Raw genomic sequence first — 12744 nt, forward strand, 5'->3', positions numbered from 1 at the left:
AAAGTACTGCGATAATTAATGCCTTCGCACAAAGAGTGGAGTCTGAAATATTATTAAGTACTGCAACTTATTAGTAGTTTATGAATTAATCGCAAGCTTCTGCAGATAATGGTTGATGTAAAAATTTGAAATGCACATTTTCAAACGAGTTCACGAATGTATTGCTATACATTATTTATGGAGCGATTCCTAAAGAAATGAACAATTTGGCTATGGTTAAGAAAAAAGATCAAATGAAGAGTATTATTTTTCAAAGTATCGTTACATGCAACAGTTGGTGCTTTTGAGTGTCTCCTTCATTTTTTGATTTTACAAAGGGGTCAACTCAATCGTACTAATATAGACTCGTCCCGTAAATCGTAGATTTTATTACTTTTATACTTAATGAAACTTCAAAGAAAAATAACACAATTTTTACGAGATCTACACCCAAAAATTTGCAAGAATGCCTAAAAAATAAATGGCCCGTCCCGCATTTTTTTAACTGCATTTTTGGAAAATTCATAAAAAATTAGGTTACCCTTATTTTTTATTTTAATAGATTTTCAGTATTAAGGCCAAAAAAAGCAATTTTTTATCGCGTGACGTAGTAGGCGGAGCAACTCCCATTTCAATTCACTGTAAACGCATACTACTCTTTCGAGTATTTCGACGAATTCGACTTTCCTCAAGGATAAAATGATTAAAGAAGGCCTGGGCGCTGGTTTTCATGATTTGTATAAACTGATTTAGGTTAATTTTTGTATTTCTTATGTTGTTTATGTTGCGTTTGCTTATTGCCATTACATAATTGCTTACACACACCATTAAAAATACGCTGAACGTTATATGAACATGAACATAATCTAACTTTTGATTTGTAATTGTTTTTGCGCTCGTCTACCTTTTACCAGTTGCAAGTGAAATATGTACATAAAAGCAGTAGAATAATGATTACCGTTAGTAAATGTTAACTAAGCGAGATTCATAAACTGAATAATATTGCAATTAAGAGTGCCTAATCATAAACCTATGTTCTTCTGACGCTACAAATTGAATACTGTAGACCTTCAAAACCGGTCCTCAACAAGTAGTCGTTAAGTTCATCTATTATTTATGCATCCAGCAAACGCTTCGTCTCAAATATCCGTTTCGCAAGATATTAGTTATATAATTTTACCGGTTACAAATCTTTCACAGTCAACACGGACCAAAAGCACTGAAAATCCTGCCATCAATAAACAGCTGTGTGTGTGGCTTTTGTCACTACTGTAGATGGGCTGAAACAGGTGGCCCTAAAGTACAAGGATGAAACTAATGGTCGTGGCCGAATTGGTTCTCGTTTATAAGTATGATTCTGTAAAAGGTGATGGTCGAATTGGTTCCTGGGTAAGGATTGAATTGGCTCCCGCATAAGCAGGTAGATAGAAAGGATTGAGTCAAAGATATGTTTATATTTTAGATTTAAAGCTAGTAGAAATGTTCAAATAATTATTTTCTTGGCACGATATCCAACAACAAATTTCATTTATTCGTGGTTAACTGGTTATTTAAAAAAAAGGAGAATGTTATTTTTTAAGCCTAAAATTCTTTGTAAATTTCGTAAAATGTTCTGCAAATAAGCTTATTTTGCTCTGACCGTTCACAGTTTATGAATTTACGTTTGCCATTCCATTTCCTTTTTCTCGATTACATTGGGCATTAAAGATTGAACTCTCTCAGAAAAACTGAGAACGGTCAGAATAAAATACAGCTTATTTGCAGAACATTTTACGAAATTTACAGAGAGTTTTGGGCTTAAAAAATAACATTCTCCTTTTTTCTAAATAACTAGTTAGCCACGAATAAATGAAATTTGTTGTTGGATATCGTGCCAAGAAAATAATTATTTGAACATTTCTACCAGCTTTAAATCTAAAATATAAACATATCTGTGACTTAGTCCTTTCTATCTATGGCCAGGTGATTTGAAAATGTCATGCCAATAAACCCCAGCACTTGGGATCGGTAGGTACTTTAACCGCAACCATCGGTGGCAATAAACTATATTTAGTCGTAAACTTGAGGACACGAAATAATTTTAGTTTTCAACTTGAATACAATTACTTAAAATAAGATTTCATTTGATGTTTTTAGTAAATTTCAAAGTCATTATGTTGACGAAATCCCTAATCAATACAACTAATAATAAAGCTGATTCCAATTACAATTGTCATTTAATTCGTATTGAGAATAAAATTAATCAAAAATGGAAATTTTAATATTTGTTGATTCCAACAGTTGACTCAAATACAGTTGCTTAAAAGATCTGATGTTTCTAAAAAATTTAGCCGTCGAAACTCTTGGCCGGTAAAACCAATTTCAATAAAGATGTTGTTTAACTCGCGTTGCTAACTAAATTTATTCGCCCTATGATCTTCAGCGAAAACTAATTGCATCCCTTTTTGTAACAAAAATCCAAACACGATTACCAAAGTGACAAACTGTAAACAAATTTCTGATAAACATTTGCAAATAAAAAAAACATAGTTTTGTTTTTAACTGGAGCCATCTTTTCTTTTAATATATTCTATTTCTTGTTGAAGAAATAATAATAATCATTGAACAAGTATCAAAATAGGTAGAATTCTTAAAACGCACAATTCACAAATAGGCTTTTAGAGGCAATCAAATTTTTGTTAATTCATTAATTAATTTTTTTTTAATTTGAAACCAATTTTATTTTACATTGAGAATTAAACGACACCTTCATTAAAATCTGAAAAGGGAATAGAATTATTGGATTAACAGGTTTATTAACATAGTAATTTTTAAAATTACTGAGAACATCATAAAATTAAATCTTATTTTAAGCAGTTGGATTCAAATTGAAAAGTAAAATTATTTCTTGTAACCAAGTTTAGTTTATTGCCACAGATGTTTGCGGTCCGAGTACCTACCGATCCCAAACCGGGGTTTATTGGCATGACATTTTCAAATCACTCTACTGTACCTCTTCATGCGGGAGCCAATTCAACCCTCACCCGGGAACTAATTCGACCACGACCGGCAAATAAATACAATAATGATTTTTTCTCACACATCTTCTTTATTAATAGTATCTTATGTAGGCCACTAAATGAATTGAATACTATACATTATCAATGACTCATTATTTAATTATTTACGTTTAAAGTAAGGGCCTGGTTATCCGAACAAAAATTTTGCATACAGACGTTGTACCTAATCCTCTCGACAATTTACTTTAATATTTTTTAAACAATTACCAATCGTTATAAACAATAAAGACTGGTTTACAGAATTTCACTTTTTGTCAAATTTAACAGTTGATTCAATAAATTTCTGGAGTGTAGATTTCAAATCCGATGTCCACAGGCAATCAGCTCGAGATGACGTTTTTTTATTGAGAAATGTCAAACAGTTGTTTAAACTTCCTTACATCTTACGAAAAAAAAAACCGTAAAGCTTGAGAATGTCGAAGAATAAATATAATGTTCTTGTTAGGAGTGTACATAATTTAGAGGGGGGAGGAAAGTTCTTTGAAATAACTTTTGTTTTGTTTCTGTAGGTACTAGTAAATGTTTAAACTAAAACTTATTTTCCATTAATATTTATTTTGAAACGTTATTAAAATGCTGAACTTTTAAACGATCTTCAGATGCAATTATTCTCAGCTAAATGAACATTCAAGGTATATTTCTGAAATTCTGAATTTTGAAACCCTAATTTCACTTTCACTGGATTTGTAATTTAAAAAAAATAAGGAATTATCCACTGTTGCATTGTTCTCAGTATTGTGAACTTTGTCTTTCAGAACTGTTATTACTCAAATGATGAGAAAGTAGGAAATGCTCCTAGTTATACTAATTTTGATTCAATTTATTATTTAAATCAAATGCTTTTTGGTTGCACCTATATCAGAATACCAGAATATAATCGCCCTGTATTTTATTATTATATTATTATTATGGTAACATATTTATAACATTGTTGCACCTTTTTTGTTTTTTTTGACAATATACAGGCAGTTTCTTCGATAAACGATGACGTCTATAGAAACTAAGGTACTTATTATCTACAGAAATATCTTTACCCTTGTGATAAAATGGATTCCCTGAAGATTGCTGAATATGACCAGAAGTAAATTGACCTATGGTCCGAGCATGTGAATATAAAGCACTTCCAAAGGTGGGTCCTCCAGGAAACAAAGAATAGACGCCACATTTGTTGAAACCTACGAATAAAAAATGTTGATAAGGAAATTAGGAAACTGGGTAATCTGAAATAGTTATTTTTATTACATAGCAAAGAATTTGCTTGAAAATGTTAGGTTTGTTTTCTGGCTAGTTAATCTGAGACTAAAAATATCTTTTTGCACGATTGAGCCTTATTTGATTATTTACCACGCCTGTTTCCAAGACAGTAAGTGGTGTTTACTAATTGTTACAACCAAGGCGTCGGTAAGTAATTTTTTCTACTTTGGTTTCACAAATAGTTCAATGTGAAACTGAAAGTAGTTTCACAAAGAAAACTATTATGCAACTCATTTTAGTAAATTTTAAGGGGTTATGTTGGCAGTGCTGAGCTGGGTGTCATCAGTCATCAGACATCACTGTAATTTAGTATGTGATCTGTCAATAGCGTCAAGTCGTTTATTGTTAAAGCTCGAATAATTAACAAAATCAAGAGGAAATAGTTTGAACAGATTTTGATAAGTTAAATTAAACAAAAACAAACAACAAAAATCTAAAAACCATTCGGGCCAGAACAAACCGTCTTATAAAACTCGTATAATAATATACTATTGTCGATGACCAGAAATAAGCTCACACGAAAAATGCGCACAGGAAAAAAGCCCACAAACATAAGTGCCCACAAGAAAAAAACCGACACGGAATAGTGCTCACAAAGAAAATGCTCACGTCGAAAAAAAATCACATGGAAAAAAGCTCACAAAGAAAGAAGCGCACAGTAAAAAACTCACATGGAAAGAAACCCACACCGAAAGACCCACACCGATAAAAAGAAAAAAGCAAACATAAAAATACCCAGTTACCAAAAACACACATAGAAAAAACCCCAAGGTAAAGAAACTCAGTATAAGCTGTGTTGATGTAAATGGGTAGTATTACGTTTATCCTTTAGTTTCTGCTCAACAGTAAACTGTTTTTTTTGTCTTCCTTTACTTTAAAGATAAGATTTCCTGTCAATTTACAATGTACCAAAACCAACATCAGGGTAGCATAACCTTCAGTCAGCTATTCTTTTTTAAGTTTTAAGCCAGTTTTTAAACTTTAAAATGTAATGAATTTACAATTTATGATGTAGGTAACTTTTTAACCATTTTGTCACTTATTGCTGGGTATGGTTTAATTAATTAAACCGAAACTTGTCTACATTTTAATTTTTTACCCCTGTTGAATCGCTGTAGTTATTAATTGCCATGTTATAAATAAAAATACGTTAACATTTTTGCACCAAATCAAAAAATTTCTAAATATTTAACAGATGAAGGGTGGTGACTCGGAGGTGACAAGTGATAAGAATTTTAAAAAATACAGAAGTTCAGTCTTTCAATTAAAAAGTAGATTGGGTGCTATTTAACATTATAAAGATGGGAACGGCGACTCAGAGGCACACAAAATCTTATACATTACTTTTGGTCTCACCAACAATAAAAATCGTCGGATATATCAGGTGCTCAAAAACCGGCGCATGGTGTGTGATCGAGAAATGCCAACACACAGAGGTAAAAATAATACATAAAACAATTCTTTGTATTCAAGTTATTGCAAATAACGAATTTTAAGTAAATGATATGTGGTAACGTTGTCTAACAATCGTGATCGCAATAGAATTTGATCAACAATAGATATAAATTATTTCTGAAACGCTAGGAGTGTTGGCACATTTACAAAATGTGATTTTTTTATGGATTTGATATTTTGTTAATTCAAAAAACTGCTAAGGTCTGATAGTAAATTTAAAAATAATTATTCATCATTAAAAAATAATGAAAACTGAAGAAGTTAACAAAATAAGTTTGGAGATTAAAATTTTTTAAAATACGGCTTTAGGAATTTTTCAAGAATTTTCCCGTAATATACTTCTTCTTCAACAACGTACGAACAGTGCGCAAGTTTATAAGCATCCTGTATTTATATTTATTTGCGTACTATTTACCTACATATTTACATTAATAAATAAAAAACGTTTTCATCAAACTTTGTCTAGTTATCAAGTTATCGATAATTCATCTACGACAGCAGAGATTGTTTTTTCTTTGTGAGTTAATTTTCTGTGAATTTTTGTTTCCGAGAGCTTTTTAACGGTTGGGCTTTTATCCATGTGAGCTTTTTTCATTGTGTGTTTTTTCTAGGTGAGCATTTTTCTTTGTGGGTTTATTTCTGTGTGGATATTTTTCTATGTGGGGTGGTTTCAATGTGAGATTTTTTTTCAGTGCGTTTTTTTTCTTTGTGGGCTTATTTCTGTGTGAGCTTTTTTCCTTGTGGGCTTTTTTCTGTGGGTTTTTTCTTGCGGGCATTTTTCGTGTGGGCTTATTTCATGGATTCACTATTGTCGATGTCTTGGACGTAGCAACCGGTGAATATAACCTGGGTGTCGATTCTAAACCAATATTGCGACTCGAAAAGGATTTCGACTGTCGCAATGTGATCATGAAGCTATCTGGTGGCAGGTTTGTGACCTCATTAATTCCCTTTTCAAGTCGAAATAAAACTCAACTGCTCCATACATGTTGAGTAAAAATTTCGACTTGAAATAATTTGACGTTTTGGTGGACAATGCATGGTTATGTTAAAGTTGGTTATGTGCAGGGTGGATTGACACTTAGAGTTACCTGTATTAATACTATTTAAGTGTGTTTTGCTAATAAGTTTTATTTGAAAACGTTAGAAAACAAATTCAACGACGTTTTTTCATCTTTTGTAGTCAAATAGGTCACAAATTTGTACTTTGTATAGGTACTGTAAAGTAATTCTCTGTTATAAATTATAATGGATCCCAATGACTTAGTGATAAAGGTGCCAAGAAAACCAATAGTTAAAAAAAATACTTTTGTGAAAGCCGCTTGAAAAATTTTGGTTGAAAATAACTAGTATTGGGACTATATAAGAAAGTGTTTAATATATTGTAATATTTTTTTTAACAAAATATATAATCAGTATTTTTAATTATAATTATTTATTTACAAATTTACGTGCAATAAATGTCAATATTGGTTCGACCATTTGTAGTGAATCAGGGTGTTGAGGTAGGGAAAATTGCTTTTAACCCTAAGTATTTTCTCTAGAAACATATCACGGTCAAAACATTTTGTATTTATATTTTATTTGAATATGTTGATTTTTTTTAAATTAAACATAACCTCAATAAAGCTGAACAATACCTGCTGTACCAAACTCCCCAGATTATTTCGATTGTCAACCTTATTAAGATTGAACTATACTCAGAACGTTCGAAGAGGAGCTGTTCAAGCAAGCGCGTGAACGCAAAATTTGAAATTATATTTTTAAGAAAAGTAATAAACAAAATGTTTTCTTTACAATTGTATGTTGTTCCTAAATTCAGACACTACCTCACAGGTCCGTTTGTATCTCATTCGCATTCGTAACCGAGTTTAAACGCGTTAAAAAGTCGATTTAATTTGTTGTTCTATTAAAAAAATTGTAAGTTCAAATTGCTTGAAAAAAATATGGTGACTTTCTGTTGATCCTCAATTTTTTAGCCATTTTATTTTTTCATTAAAAAATGGTACTATGGTTTTTTAATATTTTTTGTATGGGTCTTGTATATGACTTACTTGTAATAATACATTTTTTTCGTGCCATTTGAACTTTAGGTTTTTCCATAAAAGCATTAACATTATTACGTTGTTTACCCTGTTATACCTTGGTTACAAATATTTAAATCGAGATAAGAACTGATTTGTGAGGTAACAAGTGAACATAGGAACAATATCCAATTATAAAAAAACGATTTTATGTAATATTTTTCTTAAAAATTGAGTTTCAAATTAGTGCATTCGCACGCCCGCCTGGACGGAAAGCCCAGTATAGTTCAACCTTAATATGTATACCATTGCGCACTGAACATGCGTAAACACGCATTTGTTAGGCAGTTGTAAAAAAAAAGTACACTAAAATGAGTAAATTACTAACCACAAAACTGTAATTCTGTTCAATGCTTTGTAAAATATCAGATAGTAAGATACTTGATTGAATTTTGCCGTTTCAAACTGAAATTTGTTTGTGTCAAAACAACAACTTATTACAGCTATTGTTTATCCACCAGCGAAATAAAACTTTCAATTCGCTAGAGGATTAAAATTTTTAATTCGCTGTTAAAAAATTTCTGTTAAACTCGCTGATAACGCGCGCGCTGCTGCGCAGCTTTCACAATTAAGCTAACAGCTCTACTATAACCTATAACACAACTTTTACCCGCTTGTATAATACATGACTGTTATAATATAAGTGATTCAAAAGTGTCGGTCCAACTTCGAAAGGTGATAAACAACGTCCAGCTAAGCATAAAAAATAAGTCAGATTTTTTTCCCTTACTAGGTAACCGCTTAATTCTTGGTCTCTACTTGCCATTTGTTCGATTTAATTTATTGTCGAATTAGCTAGATTGTTAAATATGTTGTAGCTACAATATAAAAGACACAAATTGGTGTTTAAGTATCAGTTTAACATTGCAAGGTAATTTGCGCTAACGAAATTCAAGAAAAAATTGCCCCAAACTATGGTAGCGCTCAGCTCCATTTGCGTGTGCGTCATCTGACATTTCTGTCGCTCCGTTTACATAGCAGGGGCAGAGCGGTGACAAACTATCAAACATTTTTTGAGGTTACGAAGTGTTTAAATTATGAGTTGTTACAAAAAATACAGATTCACAAAACAAGAATTAATAAACGCAGAATCAAAAACCTAAGGAAACGCAAATCACAAAACACAATAAACGAACAGAAAATACTTGCGATTAACACCGATAACACTTTCGACAACCATGCGACGACGTCTATAATTTACTGTCAATGTCAGTTTGACAAATTCGTGACACTTGACGGTGTTGTCGAAGTGCACATGTAAATTCATGTTCAAGGATACCACCCTTAGATACCCCTTAGCTGTTTAAATTTGCATTGTTTTTGATAATTTTTTATAGCTTTGTGTTGGTAATGAAAAAATGAAATTGATGACGCACACGCAAATCGAGCTGACCGCCACTATATCTAACCTTTAAAAAATTACATCTCAAACAATTTCTTGTATTGATATAGATCACCCGTGTAAGTTTATTATTTGCTCCCTGTTTTGGTTTAAAATTTTACTTTTCCCACGACCATAAAATGTTTTCGACTTTTTTAAAAGCTGGTGAACTGCGAAAAACCGAAGTTATCAAAAGTATGATTCAAGTTATTTCAAATATTTTCATACAATTTTTTCCCATTTTTAGAGCTGTGCTACTTGTGAATTAATCGTTTTATTTCTTATTAGAGCCGGCTTGTAGAAAGCTTTGTTATAATTTAATCCGTTGTTAAAAGTTAATAAAGCGAATGAACTAATCAAATCAGTTCAATTTCGTCACGTGATCACTTAATCACGCATTTAACTGCGAATTAAATTAATAACGTTTCTATAAACCGACCCTAGATCTATTGTAGTCAAATATTGTCATAGTTACGGAATCCATAAAAGTAGTCATAGTTCCTTTGGGAATTCCTTTCGATTCATAATTCTCTCCAACCAGTTTTCTTCGTTCATTCAACTAATTCCTTTTTGTGCATTGTTTCAGATTTGTCGGAACAAAAACTAAGCGTGTTTTCTTCGGTTTTCTGCAATTCGTCCGAGATTTTCCTATTATAACTCATTTTTACAAAGCCACAATTTTTTTTATAGAAAAATGCCAAAAATTGAGAAAAATTTTATTTTACTACAATCGCTCACCAAAATAAATATTTGCGCTTCAAGTTAGCAACGCAAAGTTGACGTTTTCTCAAAACTGTCACTTTGTCGCTTTAAAGCGACAAAAAATGGAAAAAAACTCTCGCTCTCCCATTTTTTATTGAAATTAAATGTCCAGAGATTTATGTAAATAGGTATGGTAACTGTAGTAACAACAGAAAATAAATAATTTTTGATTTTAATAAATTATTTCATAGTTTTGTCCTGAATACTATGGTATATTCTTAATACTTGCAATTGAGAAAAAGTTTTGTGTGTGTCGCGAGCGCAAATGTAATTGTTAATTTCTTTCAAACGCCAATGTAAGTACTACTTTGCGCTTTTAAATAGATATTTTTGTAGAAATTCATTTTAGTAAGAAATAAAATTATTTATTTACAGATGTTTCAATTTTAAGTGCCAGTGAAAAAATAAATACTTCTAGTTGCCCAAAAGAAAAGGCTAAAAGAAAAACCTTATACCGCAAACGACATAGTTTCTAACACGTTTCAATTTGATGCTTAAACGTTCTTCGGTAACGGGAATTATTGGGTGTTAATAACCTTAGGCAAAGTACTGATACTCGTGCCTAAACGGCCCTCTGGACAATAAACCCGTTGTCCACGGTCATAATACGACCTTGGTATACAGGGTCGCTAAAAAGAATGGATAAAGCTAAATATTTTCATAACGGTTTAACAAAGCACCCTGAAATTTGGGATAAAGTTAAAAGCGTTTAAATTCTATCATCTGAGATTTTTTCGGTTTATAACCATGATTTATTTTGTTAGTTAGTTAGTTGCATAGGTTAGCTGATTTCATAGATTATCAATACTACGAAGTTAAGCAGCACTGACCCCGGTCATTCCTTAGGTGGGTGACCGGATAATGTAATGCCAAAACATCGCAACTAACTCGTCTTTCGGAGGAGATGTTAAGCCGTCGGTACCGGTCACTACTAGTTAGTGGTCGTTAGGTCAGGTCAGAGGCTGTAGATGCGACCTGAAAACTCTGGCACTTGGCTGATGGCATTACCACCACTAACGTGATATTTCTCAATACCCCGAAGGGTCAAATTTAAAAGAACATTTTTTGTGAATTTAGTGACGTAACATACTTTTAATTTTATTAAAATGATAATAATTCAAAAATTTAATTTTGAATTTATGGAAAGGTAAAACTTAGTTAACTTTGAAAATACTGCTATTAGCGATCTGTCACTTGTATATTAGCCAAAAATTAAACTTGCGTGGCAAATATGGATAGCCAAAACAAAATAGGCGATCCATATTTTTTATTTTAACCAAAGCTCAACCGTTTTGGAGAAAAATAAAAGACGTACGTCTTTCTTTACTTCTGCCTCTGTTGTTTTATGTACGAATTCAGATGTGCTGCAGGAGCAGTCATTTTACCAAAACACAAACTCCTGCAAAATATTAGCCCACAACACAGTCATAATCGACAGCGCACGGTTTTGACGTTTGTATTTGACGTTTAGCAGCCCAAACGTAGGTCGTAGCGTTAATTGTATGCAGCGAAAAACTGACGAATCATTAGTCGAGACATTGCTTCCGTCACAGCGCAAATTTTCTATTATTACTAAAAAAGTACCGATTTAAAATAACTCAGACCGATTGTACTACTACATTTGATGTCTACGTTCAGAATCTGCAATTTCCAAAAACTTTTACTTTTAAGTATAACACTCCAATATAGGTAGTTTAACAACGGTTACATTTAGGTAAATAAAACTGGGCGTATAGAAATTCTGTTGGTGGTTGGTTATGGCTACAAAAATCCAAAAAGTCAAGCTCAAAAGTCGCTTATTTAAGAAGTTGGTCAGGACTCAATTGTACACGATTCCTGAAAACTAATTCTTATGTAGAATTTCCTGCTGAATTCGACTCTAAAGGTCGCTTTTTGATTTAAAATTGCATTCATTATGAAAAACATGATTTTCTGAAAATTTTTGAAAAACTAAAATTGCGCAAATTTTGTGTTTACTTCGTCATATTTTTCTTCTGAATAAAGCTACAAAATTCATTTTTTTTTGTACTAGATTTCCCTATACATGTGGATTCTAATGTATATAAACGAGCTTTAGATTTTACAAAAGAAAAGTAAGAAAATTACAGTTTTCTTGTAACATGTCATATTTGTGTAGTAGAATTTTCGAGATGCTAGATTTTTTTTAATTTTGGAAGATAGATTCCTACATTAGTGAGACGAAATGATGCCAATAGTTCAAATAAGTTTTTGATGCAAGAATCATTTCGATATCAGTAATACTCACCAAGTTATTGCAATTTAAAGTTACTGCAATAGGGTAAAGGTAGCGGCATATCTCCCTTTGTAGTACCTACAGGACCACTGGACCAAGCTCGCTAGGTCAAATGCCGCGCTATGTCGTTCGACTCCTCTCAGTTTTTATTTTATATTTTTTCAATTACAAACACTTTAAAGGTCAAAAATGATAAATAATAAAATAATTAATAATTTTCACATCAAAAAACAGTTTATTTACTATCTAAATCCCTTGAATTTAGTTAAAATTACACACTTTAGTCATTTCTTTTTTGACCTTTTACGTCCAGCAGCTAACTAATTTAAACATGTATATATGTCGTAGGCTAACAGTAAAATTAGGAGTATTATAATCATGTTGTAAACGACTGGGCAAATTGTAAATGAATGAATAAATGTCGGTTTTTATAATGCGACTGAAAATTTTAGGAGTATTATAAAACGTGTAACCAATTTTCATCTTATTGTAAAATACCTATAGTTCTTTTACAAT

At 31.8% G+C, this 12744-nt stretch overlaps 1 protein-coding gene across 5 annotated transcripts in view; it reads right to left on the bottom strand.

The window, feature by feature from the left end:
- Nucleotides 1-12744, bottom strand: part of wge (winged eye) — a 119277-nt gene that overhangs the window by 48027 nt on the left and 58506 nt on the right. For all 5 annotated transcript variants that reach the window (XM_064357642.1, XM_008200973.3, XM_008200974.3 and 2 more), the window contains exon 3: nt 4073-4213. In XM_064357642.1, coding sequence (XP_064213712.1) covers nt 4073-4213 — 141 coding nt within the window. The remainder of the gene's footprint in view (nt 1-4072; nt 4214-12744) is intronic.

The sequence above is a fragment of the Tribolium castaneum genome, chromosome 6 (genome assembly GCF_031307605.1).
Source record: "Tribolium castaneum strain GA2 chromosome 6, icTriCast1.1, whole genome shotgun sequence".
Taxonomy (NCBI): domain Eukaryota; kingdom Metazoa; phylum Arthropoda; class Insecta; order Coleoptera; family Tenebrionidae; genus Tribolium; species Tribolium castaneum.